A 24,130-nucleotide genomic window follows, 5' to 3' on the forward strand; every position below is an offset into this window, starting at 1 on the left:
GTCAAGTTACGTAGTCAAGTTACATAGTTGTATGTGATTCTGGCTCTTGCACCCTAATTTACCTCTTTGGAGGGTGAAATTTCCAGTTTTAGGTATGCTATTTTGTTTGTATCACAAATCGTACATTTGCGCTAAATTTTAAGTTTTCACGTCTGCAGAAAGTGGCCTGTAGGTTTTGATAAGTCAATCAGTACCATAACATAAGTTTTCTTCACGACCCTTGATCTCGTATACGGTTTGACATACAACATTGAAATTTTATATAGGATATGGTCTAGTGCGTAAAAATAACATAGCCAATTTACAGGGAACTATTTCTTGGAGAAACGAAATTATAGAGGTTAGAAAATGCCTTAGTTGCATTGTGTAAATACAGCCAAAGAACTTAGCTGTGGGCCTAAATATTGTGTTTTTGACTCATCTAGTTATAAGTTTACTTCCTTCATATCTTCTTGGATATTTATCGTGTGTTGTTTTAGTTTATTTCTAGTTTCTCCCGTACCAAACAGACTTGTATCGTGTGCATAGATTATTATTATTATTATTATTATTATTATTATTATTATTATTATTATTATTATTATTATTATTATTATTATTAATAATAATAATAATAATAATAATAATAATAATAATAATAATAATAATAATAATAATAATAATAATAATAATATTTCTGTGTAATATGTTTCGATTTCATGTGTATTATTTAGGATGGTGAAAGTGGACAACATTTTGTAACAGTTCATGTGCCATTATATGTATCCTACGTGTATGCAAGTGCTCCTACCGGTTGGACAACCATGGAACATCAAACGCAAATGGAATTTTCATTTTATTATTCCCCGTTGCTGTGGCGTAAAGGTTTGCAGATGGACACTATCCTTTCAGGAAGACTGCAAGTAAGTAACACTAAACGTTTCTAGTATTTTATTGTTTTCTCAAGGATTTTAATTGAAATATTATTTTTCCTCTCCGGTTTGTCTGATTACAGAGTTAGTTGATATGTCAGGATATAAAAATAACAAACTCTTGCAAATAGCTCAATTTGGACTTCAGTGTCTTCTGTATTATGTTCCTTTCATTTCAGCAAATGCTTCATTGAATTTTGAGCAGGTATCATTCCAAAAATAAAGCCCTCATTGGCGCCTAAGTTCAGTAGGTTGGAACGTAGGGGTTACGTACTTGGTTATCTTTCCTTTAGAAAGGCTTCTCTCCTCCTCAGGGACGGACCAAGGGCCGGGCAACTGCCCTGGGCGCCGCAGTCAGGGGGCGCAAAAACAAACCTCAAAAAGTAAATTTTATGGCATCAGGACATTTGCGGTACTAGATATTTGCGGTAGAACCTGAAAACCAGTTTTTCTGGGACATTTTGCGGTACTGTTCAAAACTTTCCCTTACAGAGTCGGACATTTGCGGTACACGCCGTGGAACGTGCGCCAAATGAATCCATTGCACCCCACGTTACTCTAAATTAAAATGAATATAACAATAATGGAGGTGGATATCGAGGTAGTACAGCCTAATATTATGTGATTCATTCTGATTGACTGATTTAGATAGGTTATGGATATGGGACATTCCACGTGAAATTAACCAATGAAATGACAAAATCTGACCTGACCAACTCAGATTTTTGTAAAAATTGGTGCACAGCTTTATTACAGTGGGAGATGAAAAATTCCCAAATATTACCTCTCTGCTTCTAAAACTGTCTGCATACAGGGTGTTCAAAAATGTCAAAAAAGAGGATTTTTCAGTCACAGTGATTATTAAAAATTGTCATAAAATGGTTAATATCTTCACTATAGACATAAAACAAGCACCATTAGAAAGCTTAAAAACTCCTCTACAAGTTGTATTATATTAAAAATACCTGTAAAATAAAAAATAACACTTCTAAAATTCAAATTAAAATTTGAGATTTACATTTTGCATAGAAATGTCCCTGTAAATTTGTTCAAAATTGTCCAGATCGTAGACTCATATGTGTACTAAAACACCACAAAGTTGCGTTTTGGGCACTCAATGGGATCCGATTCAAAATTTAACATAAACTAAACATGGCACGATATTGACCATGTGAATATCTGGGTTCAGATCGATAACCACTTGCCTGTAGCTATTTACCTGCAGCATCAAAGGAATTTATATTCAATTTAATTTGTTTCTTGATGTATTCATTTGAATTTACACAATTATTCATCTTTCGAGTTATTTAGGGAGGTAGTACATTTCTGAATAGTACTCAATACATACAGGTCATTATTCTTGTTAGTCAGTATGGATGTTTCTAAATTTGTATAGGCTACATTGATACAAGTAATTTTCATTTCTTTCTTTCAGGATTCCTGTTACAGAATTTATTATGAAAGGGAGGGAATTCCCTCCCTTTCAAAATATTTGTATCAAATGTGTTATGAAACACAGTGACGTGACACTGTTCACAAAAACTTCACACACTATCAGCACAAACAATTAGTCAATAAATTCTTTTTCCAATTTTGATTATGCACTTCCACATTTCTGTGACAGCAATCTTGAAACACAGGAATGAAAATAGCTTGTATCAATGTAGCCAATATAAATTTAGAAACATCCAAAGTGACTAACAAGAATAATGACCTGTATCCCTTTGGCAATCCCATGGTACAATTTGTATCATACGGGTGTTTCATGGTACATTGCGTTATAACTCTCCTATTTGAGCTTTTTCGTCCGGTTTTTTGTTTGTTTGTTTGTTTGTTTGTTTTTCAAGTCCAGAGGCATTGTAGAAGACCTTACGTATGGTTTCACACCTTCCTGCGTCGAGACATAGGAGGTGATGACGTCATAATTCTAAAATATATATTTTCTTTTATTACTGCTGTGAAGTTATTTATTAGTTTAATATACAATATACAATAGTGGAATATAAAGTTACAAGAACAATTTTCATTACAGTGCAATAACTTCTCTATATCTTCACTATATCTTTCACTATACTTTCACTATAACACGATATCTTTGATAAAAAAGACAAAATTCAGCTAAGGTTTTAGTATTTTCCAAATCTTATATAATTTTTTTTTTTTTATTTTTTGGGGGGTCTATGTTCAGTATTTTTGGCGGGCTTATTTTTGCACGTAGAAGATTGAAATTTTGCACAAACATTCAGTCCACCGAGCAGTATTTACCAGATTTTTTTCAGATTTCTGCTTTAAAACAGGGGGGGGGGGATCCAGAGGGGCTAAAAGTTGAAAAAAAGGATATTTAGACCCAAAAAATCCATTTTTTCGGGATTTTCCCGCTTTAGATACATGATGGAGACACATGAATGGTACCGTCTGAAAGGCAGTTCTATTCTGAAGAGAATGACTGGCGGATTATAGTTCTAGGGTAAATAGAGATGTCTCAGGAAGCTTTTTTACCTGAGATCATGGTGTTCTACGGTAAATTGGGGCATTGTGGGGATTCTTGATAAAATTTCTCCCGCCCTTAGTATTTAAGATAGATACTTGAAATTTAGCACACACATTCAGTATACCAAGTACTATTTATTAGATTTTTTTCGAAATCTCTACATTCAAACAGGGCCGTTCCAGAGAGGCCTAAAGTGTGGAAAAAAATTCCCCCTCGAAATTTTCTCTTTGACATCACTTTTCCCTCTCCTGGTATATGGTATGAGCACGCAAGTAGCACTATTTGAAAGCCTGCTCCATTCTGAAGAGAATGAGGTATGAACCATGATCCTAGGATAAATAGTGACGATGCAGTAGCTGCTTGACTGAAAGTCTAAAAAATAGCCCGGATCCGGAAAGGGGTATTGAGTACTGTCCGGAAAGGTGTATACTTGGGTAAATTCAAATGAATACATCAAGAAACAAATGAAATTGAATATAAATTCCTTTGATGCTGCAGGTAAATAGCTACAGGCAAGTGGTTGTAGCTACAGCAAGTGGAGGAACCCAGATATTCACATGGTCAATATCGTGCAATGTTAGTTTATGTTGAATTTTGAATCGGATCCATCGAGTGCCCAAAATGCAACTTTGTGATGTTTTAGTACACATATGAGTCTCCAATCTAAACAATTTTGAACAAATTTGCGGGGACATTTCTCTGCTAAATTCAAAATTAAAATTTTGATTTGAAGTGTTTTTTTTATTATTATTATTTTACAGGTTTTTTCAATATAATACAACTTGTAGAGCAGTCTTTAAGCTTTCCAATGGTGTTTGTTTTATGTCTCTAGTGAACATATTAACCATTTTATAAGTTTTTAATAATCATTATGACTGAAAAAATGCCCTTTTTGACATTTTTGAACACCCTGTATGGGGACACTTTCAGGAGGAAAGAGGTAATATTTGGGATTTTTTCATCTCTCATTGTAGTAAAGCTGTGCACTATTTTTTACAAAAATCTGAGATGGTCAAGTCTGATGACTTAATGATTTTACATGGAATGTCCCATATATATATAAGAGGAGATCACACGGGCCATCTAATGGAAACTATCACAGTAATCGGAACCTCTAAGAAGAAACCATGTACTTTTCATCTGGGTTTTCACTACAGACAGTGTAGAAATTTCAAGAACGGAAACATAACTTGGAGGAAACAAATTTTGTTCCTTTGATCTTCGGCTTCTTACCAGCAAGAAATATTAAGACATAACAGAGTTTTTCAGTTTGGTAAAGGATTGGAATCCGAAATTAAGCAAATTGGATTCCGAGCAAGGAGCAATAACATCTCGAAAAACACTGTTACAGTAGGAAATGCACATTAGTGGGTGTAATTTTCATTTTAATCAGTGTTTGTGGAATAAGGTTAAGGAATTGGGACTTGTAAATCAGTTCCAGAGGTGAGACTTTGGCTCAGAATGTCTTTTGTCCTAGCATTATGTGTTACTGTTATGTGTTTATCTCCAATGTATTAATTGAACTCTATTATAAATCATGAAAATAAATTAGACCTCTACTAATTCATTGAAAGTTAATTCTAACTTTGTCTCTTATAATTATTCCGAGCTAGATTTGCCCAAAAATCCCTAAATATCCTTATAACAAAGGACAACTGTATGGAAAATGAGTGATTTGTGATAAATCACTCCGCAGGCAAGCAGCAATCACTCTTTGGATAATTCGTCGTAATTAGAAGTATCTCAATATGTTGAAAACGAAGAAAGAAGAATATTATATTTCAACTTTGAGTAAACACTGGCAAATAGTTATTGGAAAACTGTTAATGAAACCTATGAAAGATAACAAAAATATAAATATTTCTAGAAATTCCCTTTAAATATCATGGACAGGCGTTTGACCAATCACAGATAATGATTTGTTTATTTTTTTCAATTTTGGCCAATCACAAACAAGCATTTGTTACATCTTTCGCATGTGTCTACCATGTATTCTAGTAAACGTTTTTTCAGTTTTCTGTATAAGTGATCCTTATATTTGGTTTTACATAATCTTAGTGTTCTGAGAAAGGTATGTATGTATGTATGGTGAGTTAATACTGGTTTTATATTCTGAAAGATTTTTAATCTGCTTGTAGTATACAAGAGCCCCGAGTTCCCTAAAAAAGTCATATTACTCTCCCCTAGAATAACTTGCTGGCTACAAATATCATCTCTTAACTTGGAGATTAAGAAATTATTTAAAATTGTATCGCAAATGTCCCAGTACCACAAATATCGATACTCGAAGTATCAAATGTCGCAGTACCACAAATGTCGGTACCGCAAGTGTTGCGCTTTCAAATATTATAACGTGTTTCCTACTGACGTTTTGGGTTTGTATTCTTGTAAGTAGCGTCAATTACATCATCTTTTTCCATTCCATCATAGAAGAGAGTTTAATAGTTAGGGCGACCATACGTCCCGTTTTAGGGACGAGTCCTGGTCGTCTCGTCAGTAGATGGAAATAAGTAGTATTTGTTCCGTTTTATGCAAGTGAAAGAAGTAAATAACAAACCCAGTACCTTTACTCCTTGTAAAAGTATTAGTAATTAATAGTAACAAAGAAGCAAGACTTAAGCTGAGATTCCCTACGCTTAACATGATATATAGATCACAGGACTACTCAAAAGCAAGGACGTGCGCATGGGGTGGGTCCTGGGGTCCGAACCCCCAAATCCGGACTTTTTGTATATTTAGTCTAAATTTAGGGGCATTTTTACAATTTTTAATATAATTTAGCCTGAAATGGTGTTTGGACTCCCCCTCCCGAAAACCTTTGGACCCCTCCCAAAATAAATTCCTGCGTACGTCCCTGCTCGAAAGGCAGCAGAGGTTATAGCAGTTGCTTGTTTGTTGAACAAACTTCAACGTGTCTCCTTTTTTATAAGTATCGAATTACTTGTCCTCGTCCTGTAACAGAGAGATAGAAGGGAAAGCTCTGATATCAAAGCGTTGATAAGAACAAAGGTAGGCCTAAAAGTCCCATAGGTTCTTCCAAGAAATACCTCTGGCATTCTTCAGTTCCAGAGTCAACTTCTTACTCAATGTAATATCAAGGTTTCGAACTAGGTCAAAGGAGGAAATACAGGTAGCATCATGTCCTACTATATTCTAAGTTAAATGCTGGTTATATTTTTATAGCTTATATGTATTATGTTATAAACTTGTTAGGTATCCAAGGTAAACAGGAAGTAATTTACGAACTGACCTGTTTCTCATTTCTCATAATTTTTAAAAAGCCGGAACGTGTCCCGTTTTCAGCTGAAAATTTTATAGTCACCCTATTCATAGTACTGTAGCAGGACCAATAAGAGGGTCTGACGCTTCTTACCACATGCGGAGGGACACTGCAGCCCCTACTGTTACCAACCACGATCACTCTGTCTTACACCATTAATTAAATCATCACTATAGATGCACTGAAAAACAGCCTTGACATGTGAGTAGTAGCAATGCCACTGCGAATTGTCAGAGACATCTTGCTGGCTCCCCTATAGTGAGGCTGTATCGACAAATAGAGATTAGGGATGGCCATTTACGGGAAAAGACTTTTCCGGTTTCCGGAAATCACATTTTCCTTTTTCCGGAAAGTTTTCCGTCTTCCGTTTTTCCGCAAAATTTTCCGTCCCGCTTTTCCGGAAAAGTTTCCGTCTTCCGTTTTCCGAAAAATTTTCCGTCTTCCGTTTTCAATTTTCCAGTGTCCGGAAAAAAATATCTTCCGTTTTCCGTTTTTCCGAAAAATGTGGCCATTCCTAATAGAGACATGGCATGTAGAAGAGAGAGTGGAGGGGGAACTTGGTATTGCTTATAGCGGATCATGTTCTTTGTGAACTTTTCCCTGATAATGAATGTTACCGGATTTTATATGTTGTTCTTTTAAAGTGGTAGTGGAGGGGGAACAGTATATACAGCACTTACTTTTTTTTGATTTCTTATTGTTAGAACCGACTCCTCCGTGCCAGACTTTCGGCCTTTGTTGAAAGTAGTGTCTAGGAGATGTTATTGTTTCGCTATGGACAGTTCTTGCCAGATCATTCATTTCGACAGTGTTTGTGAAATAGAATATACCACACTGCAACAACATAAGAGGGGGTTAGAAGCGGTATTACGAAAAAAAAAAAATCTATAGTAATAGTATAATAATAAAATGTGAAATATAGGCCAGGACTAGGGGTGCCAAAAAGTCACTTTGCCGGTGAAAATTTTGCCTTGATCCACCCCTACTCCTCCTCTCTAACCTCTCTACTTGATTGTTTTCCTCCTCTATGTGGGCGGTTCTTCATTAGTTTCCTTTTCGCATGCTTTTGTCGTATAAACGTGTATTTAAAAAATGAGATTTCTTGTAGCCGTGACTGAGCGTTGGTTCTGATAGTATCGACGAAAATTTTTCGTTGTAAATTAAGATAAAATCTAAAAACTCGATTTAAAAAAATACATTTTTTAACGTATTAAAACAGTATGTGCAACGTCAGCAATAATACCTTCAATTTCGGTAGGTAGAAACATATTTGAAATTCTTTTCTTTGGAATAGGGGGACCATTTCGGAAGTATAGCCTAGGACCCAAAACAGCGTCAAAAATATATTCCTTTTTGCGAAGATGGCTAATAACAATTGTCGAAATAGTCTAAAACCTGTACACTTGATTTACCATATAAGCTGTTAAATCAGTATATTTCATATGGAAACAGTCTATTTTTCCATAGAAAGTTTCAAAGTATTCCTTTCTGTTTTGTATTCTTTTTTTATATTAAAAAGTATGATAGTTACATTTTTATTCTATAGCATATAGAAGCAAGCCCTTAGCATATAGAAGCAAGCAAAGGGCTGAGACGTAATGTAAACACAAGCTTTAATTGCAGAAAAATTTCCAATACTGAAACAATCGATCAGTTTCAATGGTCCTCCATTCCATGGATTGCCATTTCGTTTCAGGGGCGTCATAAGCAACGTCCGTGAACTTGGCCTCCCCACTTTACGCACTAACGATAAAATTAGTGTCAATCGTTAGTGCACCAACCCCTAACGTTAGTGCTTCATTAGTATAGGCTCTAGAACCAAAACGCTGGACCCCACTTCAAGCAATAACGAAAAAATAGTGTCATTCGTTAGTGCATCGTTAGTGCTCCTAGAAAACACTAATCGTGTCGATAGTGCTCACTATTAGTGTACATATAGCCACTTATAAGTCACGAAAGTCCCACACGAAATGCATGAGGAATTTTTCATTGCGTCAAATTACCGCCAAATTCAAAAGCACTAATGACCTCTTCTAGTACAATCGTTAGTGTTTCTTAGTGCACCAACCCCTAACGTAAACGTTTAATTAGTGTAGGGGCTATTAGTAAAAATCATTTGGGGGCCAAGTTCACGCTGCCCCCACTTCAAGCACTAACGATAAAATTAGTGCCATTCGTTAGTGAAACGTTAGTTCTTCTAGAAAACAGTGATAGTTCCGTTAGTTCTTTACTATTAATCAGGAGCGGATCCTGGGGGCGATCGGGGCGATTGCCCCCCAGAAGAGGAAACTTTCTTATTTTATATATATAAATATAACCCATCCCAAAGTTTGGAGCCCTTAAAAGTAGCAGTATGACAACCCCCCCTCCCCAGAGGTTGGTCCTGGATCCGCCCCTGCTATTAATGTGGTTATGCCCAACCTTAGGAAGTAACGCAACTCAAGTAACGAGTTACCTGTAATGAGTTACTTTTAAAGTAACGTTTCCTAGCAACGCGTTACATTTTTTCCAAAGTAACTGTAACGGTAAAGCGTTACAAATTTTTAAGTAACGTACCTAGTTTGCGTTATTTTTTTCGCGTTGCATTTCAGATGAGTAACTACAATATATGTATTTTGTTTTCGGAAACAAATGTTTCTTTAATGTAAGTGAATTTCTCAGAATGAAACAATCGAGCATGAACTACGTATGTCAGTGACCGACAGTCACAGACACACAGAGAAACAGAAAAGTTCGTAGTGCCACTTGCTGTTTTTTGAAGATGAGAACAGCCTTAGGGAAACCACGTGTACGGATTGCAAGCACCTGGAAGATTTTGTCGTAGATTTTGACAGCTCCAAATCAATACATTCAGTGAGTGAACTAGGAGTGCAATGATACCGGTACTCTATTTTACTTTGATTGGTGTTATTTTCATAAAGATGGAGAACGAAAATATTTTACCGTTCGAACATTTGAAAGAATACTTTTTTCTTAAGAGCTGAGGATGATGGTGGACAGAATTTAAAAGTATAGTGTCTAAAGTGCCCCGGCGGAATAAATTTATCAACAACTAGAGTGCCATAATTAACGATTTACAGTAAGGGGTTAATATGAATAAACTGTGTTCTGATGAGCAGGCCTACTTTATTAATACAAAATAGTTTGCTGATGGTATGTAATTTGGAGTTCTTTCAGATCAGTTTGCTTATCCTAGAGTCCCGTTGATGATAGAGTTTGAAACTACCTTTGAAAAGCATGTATCGATTTTAGACTTACTGGCAAGTTTTGATTCACTCCCAGTTCATGTGTTCTCATTTTAATAGTTGTAGTGTAATGTTTCACTATATTCTGTATTTTTAATTTTACATAACAACATTGTTATTATTATATAATTAGGTTAGTAGAATAATAATAAGCAACTATTATTTCTAACGCATAGGGATGAGCACGAGTCAAGCTAAAACTTGACTCGACTCGAATTCAAGTTGAGTTTCAAGTCAAGTCAAAGGTAATATCCTCGAGTCGAGTACCGAGCCGATTCAGTTTTTTGCGTCGAGCTTCGAGTCCAGTCGAGTCTGATAAATGGCTCGTTCGTTTTAACTCGTCTTGAAATCCTAATTACTCGTCCTGAACTCGTCCTGATTACACTGCAAAACGAAAACCATGAGAAATGTAAGCTAATACTTTTAGTGTTGCTCACGAGAGGGGACACTGCTCGCATCTCGTGTCGTCTCGATAGCGAGACCACAAAAATTATTTTTTATAATAAGCTCACCTCGGCTCGGCTCAACTGAGAAGATGGCTCGAGCTGGCTCACTTGTAGGGAACCATCGGCTCGAGCTGGCTCACTTGTAGTGAACCATCGGTTCGAGCTGGCTTGGTAGTGATGAGCCATCTGCTCGGTTCAGCTCAACTGAGCCGGGGGCTCTAGCCAAGTCAGTTGGGTGAGCTGTTGGCTTGGCCCACTTCTCGGTTCGGGTCGGAGCCTCAACCCAAATTCAGAAGCTCGTGAACAATGTCCTTGGCTCCTAGACTTCACGACTACCAAGGTTGGCAATCAACTAGTTTTTTAGTATTCAAATACAAACCGCCTATCTTTCGTTTTTATATAGAGTTGTTGTAATTAATAATAATAATAATAATAATAATAATAATAATAATAATAATAATAATAATAATATAAGTTGTACATAGTAGTAGTAGTGTCATTGATAATGCTGTCAATGTAATATACTTGAAGAATGTACTCGGAACTACATACCGGATTTGGCTCGACTCGACTCGAAACTCGATCGAGTCGAGGAAATTTTTCGAGTCGAGCTCAAAGATGTCAGTTTCTAGTCCAATCGAGTTTCAAAGAAAACTCGCTTGAACTCGCTCGTGTCCATCCCTACGAGTAACACAGTATGGCATTTTATCACTGTTACATTATATGAAAATGTTCATATATCAAGTAAAAATTTGCCCTTGCATTTACATGAAGCGATTCAGAACGTGCAATAATAATAATAATAATAATAATAATAATAATAATAATAATAATAATAATAATAATAATAAGAATAATAATAATAAGAAGAATAGCGCTGGTAGTACCGAAAATCGAAGTCATTTTTTTTCTTCACATTTTTAAAGTTTCGGACTTAAAAGTAACGCGTTACTTTCGAAGCAAAGTAACAGTTACTTTTTGGTACAAGTAACGCGTTACTAATGAGTTCCATTTTAAGAGAAAGTAAAGTAACTTGTAACTCGTTACATTTTTACAAGTAACTTACCCAACACTGGTTATGCCTAATTACATATCACGAAACTCCCATAAGAAATGCATGGGGAATTTTTCGTTGCGTTAAATTCCCACCAAATTCAAAAATACTAATGATCTCTTCTAGTGCAATCGTTAGTGCATCATTAGTGCTTCTTAGTGCACCAACTCTAACCTTAGTGCTTCATTAGTGTAGGCACTACAAATAAAAAACCTTTTCGGAATAGCGTGAACTTGGCTTCCCACTTTAAATAATAACGAAAAGATTAGCGCCATTCGTTAGTGCTTCTAGAAAACACTTATAGTTTCGATAGTGCTTCACTACTAGTAAAAATATAGCCAATTATGTGTTACGAAACTCCCATAAGAAATACAAGGGGAATTTTTATTATGTCAAATTACCGCCAATTTCAAAGCATTCTATTCCAGTACAATCATTACTACATTGTTAGTGCTTCTTATTGCACCAACCCCTGACGTTAGTGCTTCATTAGTGTAGGTGATACAAGTAAAAAACATTTGGGGGCCAAGTTCACTCTGCCCCCACTTCAAGCATTAACTATAAAATTAGTGCCCCTCGTTAGTGCTTCTAGAAAACACGGATAGTTTCGATAGTGCTTCACTATGATGGCCAATTACATATCACGAAACTCCCATAAGAAATACATAGGGAATTTTTCATTGCGTTAAATTCCAGCCAAATTTAAAAGCACTAATGGTATCTTATAGTGCAATCGTTAGTGCATTATTAGTGCTTCTTAGTGCACTAGCCCCTAACGTTGATGCTTCATTAGTGTAGGCACTACAAGCAAGAAACCTTTAGTGGTCTACCGTGAACTTGCCCCTCACTTTAAGCACTAAGGAAAAAATTAGTGTCATTCGTTAGTGCTTCTAGAAAACACGAATAGTTTCGTTAGTGCTTCACTATTAGTGTAATTATGGCCAAATACATATCATGAAACTCCCATAAATACATGGGGACTTGATTTTTGCGTCTAATTTTCGCCAAGTTCGAAAGCACTAATGATCTCTTCAAGTGCAGTCGTTAGTGATTCTTAGCGCACTAACATCTAACGTTAGTGCTTCGTTAGTTTAGGTGCTACACATAAAAACTCTTGGGAACCAGAGTAAACATTGTGTAGATGTATGGGGGTAGAAATGATAGAGCATGAGATAGATACGTAAATAACTAATATATGCAAAGGGGCTGATTTGAATATTATGTTAAATAATAAGTATTAATTATGCAGGTCGGTAGAGCAAAGAATTTAGTTCAGTAGAGAAAAATGTAAAACAAAATGAATCTACTAGAAGTTAAATTTGGCTGAGATGAGACTCTAAATTACAGGGTCCTTCTGTGGTTTTACTTCAGGTGTCTAGAATCAATACTATCACTCACACACAACAACAACATAAGTGTTATTGTTTGCCATGTCTTGCAGGTTCAAGACAACTCACAGACAGCTGAAAGAGAAACATGTTACTAAAATTGCTTACAAAAATGACAAGATCTCCTGGAGCAGAATGAATGCACACGAGTTTCATTTGGATTGACAGCTTTAATTGACTCACAACCCCACGTTAAATATTTCACACACTTTTCCTACGCGAAATAGAAAAAATATTAATTTAATTTAGGTTGAAATTTTGAATGTTTTCGCCGAAATTATTTTCATATAGGTCTTTTAAATTTTGAAATCTTCGTGCACGTTATTGATCTGATGTCTCCATTGGTTGTTCTTCCTGGCTCCTGGATGTTCCTGTGTTGACTCCATCTCCTCTGTTCCCTCGTTGGTCTTGTCTCTTCCCATTAACAAGACATATGTCCCTCGTTGGTCTCATCTCTTCCCGTTAAACGAGACGTATGTTCTTGATCTGGAAGATTGCCACAATAATGTCCTTCACTGAATTATAGCTTTCTTACTGTTATAACTAATCCTTCTTGCAGTAAGAAGCTAGTATTTTGGGAACATATTTGCTTTTCCCATATTCTTTGCTACGGTGCACGTCTTCTATGATAATTTGGTAGTCGAGACGTGTATTTCCCTAACTACCGCGATCCAGACTGGTTAATGGCTTAAAAGCGTCTAACTTATTTCATAACCTTTGTAATAAAAGGAAGATGACACTGAATCGTATGTTCGTCCGCGAAACTGTAGGAATTTTGATCGCAGTTTCTTTTCGATAAATTTAAACTTTAGCACACATGGTACAAGTATTACAACGTTCTCCTGTGGTTTTACTTCAGGTCTTTAGAATCAATACTATCGCTCACACACACAACATAAATGTTATTGTTAACCATATATTGCTTGTTCAAGACAACTCAAGACAGCTGAAAGAGAAACATGTTACTAAAATTTCTTACATACCTGACAAGGTCACCTGGAGTAGAAAGAACGCACACGAGTTTCATTTGGATTGACCGCTTTAATTGACTCACAAGCACACGCTAATTTTATATACACCCACTTTTCGTACACGAAAGAGAAAAATATTATTTTAGGTTGAAATTTTGATTGATTTCGCCGAAATTCTTTTATTGTATAGGCCTTTAGATTTTGAAATGTTCGTGCACGTTACTGGCTGATGATGTCACCATTGGTTGTTCTTCTTGGCTCCTTGGTGTTGCTGTGTTGACTCCATCTCCTATGTTCCCTCGTTGGTCTTGTCTTTTCCCATTAACAAGACATATGTCCCTCGTTGGTCTCGTCTCTTCCCGTTAAACGAGACGTCTTGTTGCTCTGTCAGATTGGCACAACGACCTCCTTCACTAAACTATAGCTTTCTTACTGCTATAACTAGTCCTTCTTGCAGTAGAATGCTAGTATTTTGGGAACATATTTGCTTTTCCCATATTCTTTGCCACGGTGCACATCTTCTATGATAATTTGGTAGTCGAGACGCGTATTTCCCTAACTACCGCGATCCAGTCTGGTTAATGGCTTAGAAGCCTCAAACCGATTTCATCCCCTTTATAATAAAAGGAAGATGACACTGTCATCGTATGTTAGTCCGCGAAACTGTCGGAATTCTTGATTATTTCGAAAAATTTAAACTTTAGCACCCATGGTACAAGTGTTACAACACTGAAGAAGTTGTATAAAGTTTTCTGAAAAGTCTTGATTGCAGTTGATTGTAGTACTATCTAATATACAGCACATGATGGCTGTAGTTCGTATAGCTTTTCATTACCGAGAACGAAGCACGAAGAATATAACTTAACCGCTAGAAGTCACAATAGCGAATCTCCTCCAGTCTCCCTGTCATTGTCTTTTAACACCACACTTGTTGTTGGCAAAGTTTTGGGCTCGTCTTAAAGCTGCCACTTTTCTTATGACGGGGGTGTTTCCGTGAGAGGAGATTTCCATCACAGGTCACACCTTATTCGCTTTACACGTTAATTACACAAATATGAAACTTTATATTTAAATTCCGACACTTGCACTATTGTATGGAAGGACAAACCTTTCTAGTGATATGCGACACTTGTTATATTATTGAAAAATAAACACAAAAATTGCATAAAAACACTATAGACACATCTTGTAATTAAGTTCTCCGCACTCTCTCTCCAGGTTGAACAGGTGCTGCCTCCTGATGGGTTTTCTGAAAGGTATCTCACCTGCATGAAGAGTTTTTGTAGTCACCAAGTTTTCAATGTTTTCGGGTAAACTAAACATTTGTTTTTGTGAGACTCATTAATAAAAGTAACTATATACATATACACATATTGTTATCATCTGAGGTACTGTGATTGCGTGGTTAATTCATTATAAATGATTTTGTCGTGTTCAGTGTTGGTTTTCTACCCAGTACACTTTCTGCTTAGGCATGATCTATGTCCATATTACGGTAGTATGCATCTCCCCCAATTTAAACTACTGAAGTTGTTACCACGAATTGAAATATGCCTTTTTCTTATAAATTGACAACATATAACAGAATACGACTTACCTATACAACAAACTATAACAACGAGAAATTCAAGAAAATTTTTACATCAATAAAGAATTATTTGTCGAAGCATATTTACAAACAGAGATGAACGCTTCTAGGAGGAATAGCTCTCTCTCTACATCTCTTATACAAAGCAGTTTGGGAGTTCAAAATTATAGATCCGCCCTGGCGCGCGAAAGAAATCGTTACAAAACAAGCTATCATGGATATATGTGTAAAAACTGGACAGTTTCGCACTTTTTGACACTTCTTTGTATCGAGGATTTTCACATGTATACATGAACTTCTGCAGTACTCTTGTAACAATAGCTCCTCGCGACATCTGGTCTCCACGTTACAATGTCTCCTACCATAGCAATATTGTCGACCATTCTTTCGGAATTGCTTTAGGTATCCCAGATGCAGTCATATGTACTTATAACTTGGTTGTTACGGTTAGCAACTATGCTCCGTATGTTTCAAACCACGCGTACTGTTCTCGCCGTGGACAAAGACTCTTGTCTTTGAACTCTTTTTTTTTGTATATGCTGCGCTTTCGAAGAGAGAGAGTTTTAAAAACTTCATATAAGTTTTGATATAACATTTTGTAGCTAGCGCAAAGCTTTACATTGAATCTATATACGGATAAATATCCATCATTAATAAAGTATTAGCTTATTTGCATTCTTCACACAATTGTCGTTTATATAAAATAATAACACATACATAAATCAACCTAAATCTAAATTATTGCTTCCACAACTAATCCTTTATTTTTGCTACCTATACCTATAATTAAACTATCAATATGTAAATCATGTAATTAAACTATACGTAAATTAACGAAAATATTTATATGCAAACAAAAATACGAATATGCACAATATATTTAAATATGATATTGTATGCTCGATACAACATGCCCCTCCGAGGAATATGCAATGTTAGTCCCATAAGCATTGCATTTTGTTTACAATTTACTTACATTCACTTGATAACACATAGAATATTAACAATGAAGAAAAATGAAAACATACATAAATACATAGACACTCACTAATATAGAAAAACACACTCAAACCATATACATGTTAAATTGAGTCGTACTCTCGTCTACCTGACGTGAGGTACGAACGAGATAGAAAAGGTTACTTTTTCTTCTCTATTTTTCCTTTTTGCATTTATTCAGATCCTCGGCAACCTACTGTGTTGCGGTACCGCGCTCGATGTACAGCTTTACATGGAATTCGTTCCTTTTCATTTTGAATTCCCTGGTAACGATATCTCCCAAAGTATACACATTCTTGTCTGTTTTTGAGAGGATAAAGTACGGACCTGAAAACAAAGGTAGCATCTTTTTGGTAATTCTCTGGAAAGCATCCGATTCCGGAGATGTTCGCACCAGAACGAGGTCATTTACTTCGAATTACACAGTTCGGTGGCGTTTATCGAAGCTCTTCTATCTCTCTTGTGCATTTTTCTTTAAGTTCTTCGCCGCTATCTCCGAGTAGTATTGCATGCTTTGGTGCCTTTCCACTTCTGGGATTTGAAATAGTTTTTCAGTTTCTTTGGACATGGACTGTCCGAAGTGCACCTCATACGGACTAAGATTAGTCAACAGATGTTTCGACGAGTTCAAACATTTCGCAATTTTCTCTATGTATTTTGGCCATTCTCTCTGCTTGTCGTGGCACAATTTCGTCAACATTCTTACTGTCGATTTTACCCCTACTTCCGCCATATTTCTTTGCGGATAATATGCTGTACTATAGATGGGTTTTAATCCTAGCTCTTCTAATTCTTTCTTCTATCTGGCACTGGTGAACTGTTACCCACTATCTGTCACGATAACCTCTACTGACGGACACAGTTTGAGAAACTCTTAACTCGCAATGCAGAGTTTGTAGTCGCTTTTCTGCATGGAAACAAACCAATTAGCTTGGAGAAAGCATCCACACACACTAATATATAGCTCACATTGCCTCCACCAACTGGTAGAGGCCCTAATCAGTCAAGGCAGACCATATAGCTGTGCTTCTTCACAATTACGTGGTTCAGTGGTCCCGGTTGATAGATGCGTGGGGGCTTGCCTTCTGACACAGACCACATGAAGCTGTGAACTTTCGTATCACATTTCTCATTTTTGGCCATACAAAGTACTCGGATAGCATTACCACTAATTTACTTGCAGATACATGTCCGCGCTTGACATGGTAGTACTCGAGCAATCGTTGCACAAGTACTTCCGTTATGCAAATGCGCAAACCATTACGTTCACGTTTACACAACCGTCCATTAGAAAGCAAGTACTGGTGGATGCTACTTCTTATTTTTCCTGAATTGTCTTCATTCATGATTTTTCTCTTAATTTCCCCATACACTGGATCTGACGATTGCATCTCTGGCAATATGGCTACCAGGTCTCGCAGTTTCCCTGGAATCTCAGTTAGTATGGTCATCAACGAGTCGTTTAGTACTAATTTTTCTTCTCGTAAAATTTCTTAGCAGTGTTGGGAGGATACCCAGACATGTCGCTCAAATTTTACTTTGAGTTAACTTTCTCGAATTCGAACGTAAGCATGCTCAAATCGAGCACTCATCTCACAAGTCTGTGACGTGAGTCTGCGTAGCAGCAGAAACCGTAGTGATTGATGGTCGGAACGAACTTTGGAAAAATTTCCCACTAAATAATGTTTAAACTTATTCACGCCATCTATCACCGCTGCTAATTTCTTTTTCGTGATCCCATAATGACATCCTGCTGTGTTAAATATCCTTGACGTCATACCAATAATTCTAATGTTACCGTCGTCATCAACCTCATATAAATGCGACAACAGCTTACATCAGACGCGTCACATTCTAGGATTAGCTGCTTGGCAGGGAGTGGCTTCTTAAGTGCTCCATTCTCCTGAAACACTTCACGTATCCTGTTGAATGCTTCTTAATGACAGGGAAGCCATTGAAATTTTACTCCTTTCTTCAAACGTTGGAAGAGCGTAAAGAGTATTTCTGAATACTGAGTACTGAATATTCTGTAAAATTGGCGAGAGCCAATGAAACTCCTCAGCTGCCTAACGTTTCTCGGTATTTTAAAAGTCATTACCTTTTTCATTTTTCCTGGGCACTTCGCTGTGCCTTCAAGTGAGAGTTCGTAGCCTAAAATACTGATTCGCTGCCTTGCAAACTGATATTTCTTTAATCTAAAGATTAAGCCGCCTGCGAGCAATTTTCCCAATACAATGTCAAGATGACGCATGTGCTCATCAAATGAAAAACTCGCTATCGCAATGTCATCTGCAAAATTGCCACTATAATGTCTACATTCATCGCCTAAAATTGAGTCGATACCTCGACCGCAAGACGCAAGACTGTTTTGTTCCAAATGGCAATTTGACAAAAACATGTTATGCCCTCGTGAAGAAAACCTAAGTACTTCTCGCTGTCTTTCTGTACTTCAATTTCTAAAAAACTTTCTACCCTGTCAATTCACGTGCAGTAACGCCTATCACAAAGATCCTGCAGTGTATTCAATGCTGGAATTGTTTGGTCGAATTCACTCCTTGTTATCTGGCCCAATTTTCTGGCATCCAGACATACACGTGTTTTACCATCTTTCTTCGGGACGACAAATAGTGGACTTGTGTATGAGATTGGGAACTTCTTCACTATTCCCCATTCTAACCATCGGTTAATGGTGTTGTTTACCTGCGTTTTGTATTTTACTGCATACGGGCACATCCTCGCTTTTAGGGTTCTGTCATCTGTAAACTTTATGGTGTGTTCGTAATCTGATATACACCCGGGATTCACATCAAATATCTCTCAGTGTTTATAGAGAATATCAAAGAACTGTCGATTCTCATCCCTACTTAAATCGGCTTCACATCAAATATCTCTGTGTGTTTATAGAGAACTTCAAAGAACTGTCGTTTTTCATCCCTACTTAAATCGGTATATTTTACGACATGCTCCTTAATCTCTTCTGGGGTAGCTCGGGTTCGAACTTTTTCCCATTCTTTAGGTGAGTATACATTAGCCAGTTCAGCAGTGGTTGGGAATTTCCCATCATCCAACCGTGTTGGCAGTGTAGTCGGTTCCCTATCACGACATCCTTCTGCATTTAACAACGTGGCTGAACACTCGTATGGGTTTCTCTACTCGACACGCACATAATACTTAAATTGGGATTCTGACAATACATTTGTACAATATCTTCCTCGAACTGCCAGGATAATTTTCTTATGATCAGATCGTCTTCTTCGATCACAATGTCTCGAAAATAAACTTCTATTTGGTACGGATGGTTTAGCTGCAACACGTGCTGGTTGTAATTAAGAACGGCCCGTCTCTCAGCAAAGAACTGAGATCCTAGAATAAGTTCTTTATTTAGCCCTTTCACAATGATTCCAACGGTGTAAAATATTCTTCCTTCGATCTCCATTTCAAGCATTTTCTGACCAAGGAGAGAGGCAACAGACCTCCCAAATGCTGAGCTCACCTTAATGTTGGTGGACTTGATATACACTGGTGGGGGTTCACACTGCTTTACATGTTGCCACAACTGACGGACAAGGCACTGACCGTAGCGCCGCTTTCCAGTAACGCTAAAATTTTCTCGCCAAAAAGAGCTACCTCTACTTTCGGTAAGGTGATAACATTATTTGTGGGCAGTTTTTCAATACTAGTGTCCAAAAGATCTCGAAATATCGCGTTCATCTCGTCAAATTTTCCTTCGTCTAATCTAATATTTTTTCATTTCTTAACAGTAAACAAATCTCTTGCTGACGAACGTCGTTGTTTTCTCCACGGGCAAAATATTTCTCCATAATTCCCTTACACTCACTATAGTTACCCCTTTCTCTAGTTTTTTCAATTTCTTTCACAAGTGTCTCGAAGTCTTTTTCATGTGTTGCAATTTTCATTCTCATTATTACGCACACTCTCAGGTATAAAGTTCGAAGGTTTTGACAGAATATCTAGTAAACACTCTTTCGTTCCGCCTTCCTGAAAACGCGCGGAATAACCTCAGTTTCGCGAATTAGTCGGGCTGTTCGGTCTCGAACGGTTTTCGTCGACGGACCTGTCCTCTGCTCCTGCACGCTGATTTCATTTATTTCTTGCGTATATTCGTTCTCACTATTGCGACCCGAATTCCTTCTACGTCTCTGACAACGCCCACTATCGTTAGATCCTCTATTACGCTGTTGTCAGGTCTCAGCGTTTCCACTCCTATCATTGTTTTGATGGTTTTTTGCCTCTCCGACCCCTCTGATTGTAAGGAGCACGATTATGGTGTGCCCTTCTGCGTACACGGGACCGGTTACTCGGCCTACTGTTTCTCTGAGAATGAGCCGTCTGCCCAATATCATCTTCTTCTAGCGAGAGCATGTTTATTCCCCTTCTACCATTGTTATTGTTGCTCAGGGGTTGGTATGTACGCTGGAGTTCACCAACAATCCCGAGGAGCTCTTCTACTGTGCGTGGCTTCGACGAGACAATACATCTGTAAATTGAGATCGGTAGTTGTCTCGGAAGCAATGGAAGCAGAACCTGTTGAGGCAGTGGCTGGTCTAGAATGCTATTTGTGTGCAACAATTCCAACAGATATTCCGTCGGCTTCTTGTCCCCCATTGGCTCAAATCTCGCGGTCAAAATAGATGCCCTTAGGTTCTCCAGTTTTTCATCACTCAGATAGGTAGCCAAGAAGTGTCCTACAAGCTCCTTATAGGTCTTACATTTCACTCAGGTGAACTGGTACCACGGCCTGTAAATTCCTTTAAAGCATCGCGTGCTGAATGCTAGCTTACTATCTTCAGGCACCCCTATGAGCTCAAAATAGCTCTCAATCTCTATCAAAAAGTTGTGAGCTTGTACCTCATTTTCCGTGCCATTGAAGGTGGGCAGAGTCAGGTCTCAGTGTAACAAGCCTAGCGCAGAGGACAGCTGATAGAGCTGTGGTACATTTTGCAATTGAAGGGACAACTGCTCTGCATGTTCGTCTCGTTTCGAATCCTCAGGAGTCTGTCTCGAATGACTCGGACCAGTAACCGGTGATAACGCTCTTGTATTCGAGGCGGATGCAGATATATTTACGTCAGTAGTTCTGTCTCGAACATTCTCTCTCAACGATTTGAGCTCTCGTTCCAACTTAAAACATACGTTGTTTACGTTCTATTGAATCTCGTGAATTCTATCACGACATTCACTACGTACTTCTTCGAGCTGTTGTTCTTGGCCGATTTCTCGCCTTACTCGAATCAACTGCTCCCTCCAACTGATCTTTACCTGTCTCAAATTGTTCTGCAGTTGACCTACAGTGTTTTCAACACTATCTAATCGAACTACTAGGTCTCCAACGTTATATTTCACAACTTCGACCTGCATCGTCACTTCCGTTATATGATCACCTACTCGCTCAACATCCCCTCGTAAGTGACCTACTTCACGGTCTACCTTAGCTAGATCTGCACCTAATGTTTCAGTGACCTCTTCAATCCGATTACTAGAGCTTATCTCGAGTTGACGAACTCGCTCATCAGTTTCGAAGATCGAATTCTTCAACTCTTGACAAGCTACAGTTAATTTCTCGTTGAGATTCTCTGCAGTCGCGTCTAACCGTGCATTCAGCTCCTGAATGCAGCTAGTTAATTCCTGCCTAACACTAACAGTTATTTCGCTCTACAGTCTCTAAACGCTCTAGTAATTTTTGGCTAGCCTGTTCTTGTTTCTCGGCAATCGGTTTTTGCTACTGTTCCTGCTCTTCTATCTTCACAGAAACTTCTTGCAGTGATTTTTCTTGTCTTTTCTCCTGATTCTCGAGTTTGCTGGAGAACACAGGTCAGTCGCATTGCCGGTGATTTGAGCCAATGTTTCCGGAACTGGTTCTACAGCGCGCTCGCTCTCTGATTCTTTGGCTATTAGGTCGCCAGTGTTTCCAACTAACGCATGTTCTCCTTGACACTTCTTTGTATTGAGAATTTTCACATGTATACATGAACTTCTTTAGTAGTCTTGTATTAGTAGTATGTAGATAGCTGCTCGCGACATCTGGTCTCCACGTTACAATGTCTCCTACCATAGCAATATTGTCGACCATTCTTTGGGTATTGCTTTATGTATCCCAGATGCAGTCATATGTACTTATAACTTGGTTGTTACGGTTAGCAACTATGCTCCGTATGTTTCAAACCACGGGTACTGTTCTCGCCGTGGACAAAGACTTTTGTCTTTGAACTCTTTTTTTCTATATGCCGCGCTTTCAGAGAGAGGGAGTTTTTAAAAACTTCATATAAGTTTTGATATAACATTTTGTAGCTAGCGTAAAGCTTTACATTGAATCTATATACGGATTAATATCCATCACTAATAAAGTATTAGCTTATTTACATTCTTCACACAATTATCATTTATATAAAGCATAATAACACATACATATATTAACCTAAATCTATATTATTGTTTCCACAACTAATCCTTTATTTTTGCTATATATACCTATAATTAAACTATCAATATGCAAATCATGTAACTACCCTATACGTAAATTAACGAAAATATTTATATGCAAACAAAAAATGAATATGCACAATATATTTAAATATGATATTGTATGCTCGATGCAACATGGCCCGTCTACTTCAATCACTAACGAAAAATTAGTAGCATTCGTTATTGCATCCTTACTGCATCAACCCCTAACGTTAGTGCTTCATTAGTGTGGGTCCAAAAGAGAAAACTATAATGCATGCTTGTCTCTCAGTTTAAGCACTACCGAAAGAATTAGTACCATTCTTTAGTGCATCGTTTATGCTTCTAGAAAACATTTCACAAAACACCAATTTTATTAGTGCCTTACTATTAGTGTAGTTATGGCAAATTATATCACGAAACTGCTGTAAGAAATACATGAGGAATTTTTCATTGCATCAAATTTCCACCAAATTAAAAAACACTAATGATCTATTCTAGTGCAATCGTTAGTGCTTGTTATAGCATTAACTCCCAACATTTTTTTCTATAGTTTGAACGCTAAAAGCAAAAATTCTTAGCCTCCCAAGAAAGCACTAACGATGAATCGATAGTGCATCGCTAGTGTTCCTAGAAAACACCAAAACAGTTTCGTTAGTGCTTCAATTTAGTATAGATAAACCCAATTATGTGTCACGAAGCTCCCATAAGAAAAACATGGGAACTTTTCTTTGGGTCAAATTCTCGCGAAATTCAAAAGAAGTAGTGATCTCTTCTAGTGCCATCGCTAGCGTTTCGTAATTACTTACTAGTGCACCAAGACCGAACATTAGTGCTTCTCATCGTGAATGCTTTTACGGGAAGAGGCTAGCTTATAGTTGCTTCCCCTAAATTTTATTTTCTACCGTCCATACTGTTGAAGCACTAATGTTGGGAGTTCTGCAATAAGACCTACTAACACTATGCTATAACCTTTACACTAAATGTGATTATTAGTGCTTTTAAATTTGGGGAAATTTTACAAAATAAAAATGCTAAGTGTTTAGATTTAGCCCCGCACGCTTCTCAAATGTTATTAAAACTTTTTACATGTTTAGCGCTTCGTTATGCCTAGGTGCAATAAACACTAACGTTAGTACTTTCATACTTTAGAAGTTATTAATGAATAACTCGGGAGGGGCTAACTTTAGATTTTTCATCTTTAAACAATTTTTGAGTAATTGTGCCACAAAAGTGAGACTAACACCAGTGGTTAGTGCATTAATAGAGCTCTATAAAACACTGGTCCCAAAGGT

General features: G+C 37.3%; 1 protein-coding gene across 5 annotated transcripts in view; it reads left to right on the top strand.

The window, feature by feature from the left end:
- Positions 1-24,130, top strand: part of LOC145661112 (extracellular matrix organizing protein FRAS1-like) — a 3,375,101-nt gene that overhangs the window by 3,240,748 nt on the left and 110,223 nt on the right. For all 5 annotated transcript variants that reach the window (XM_081726561.1, XM_081726566.1, XM_081726573.1 and 2 more), the window contains one exon: positions 714-902. In XM_081726561.1, coding sequence (XP_081582687.1) covers positions 714-902 — 189 coding nt within the window. The remainder of the gene's footprint in view (positions 1-713; positions 903-24,130) is intronic.

The sequence above is a fragment of the Thermobia domestica genome, chromosome 1 (assembly GCF_964235325.1).
Source record: "Thermobia domestica chromosome 1, izTheDome1.hap1.1, whole genome shotgun sequence".
NCBI lineage: Eukaryota > Metazoa > Arthropoda > Insecta > Zygentoma > Lepismatidae > Thermobia > Thermobia domestica.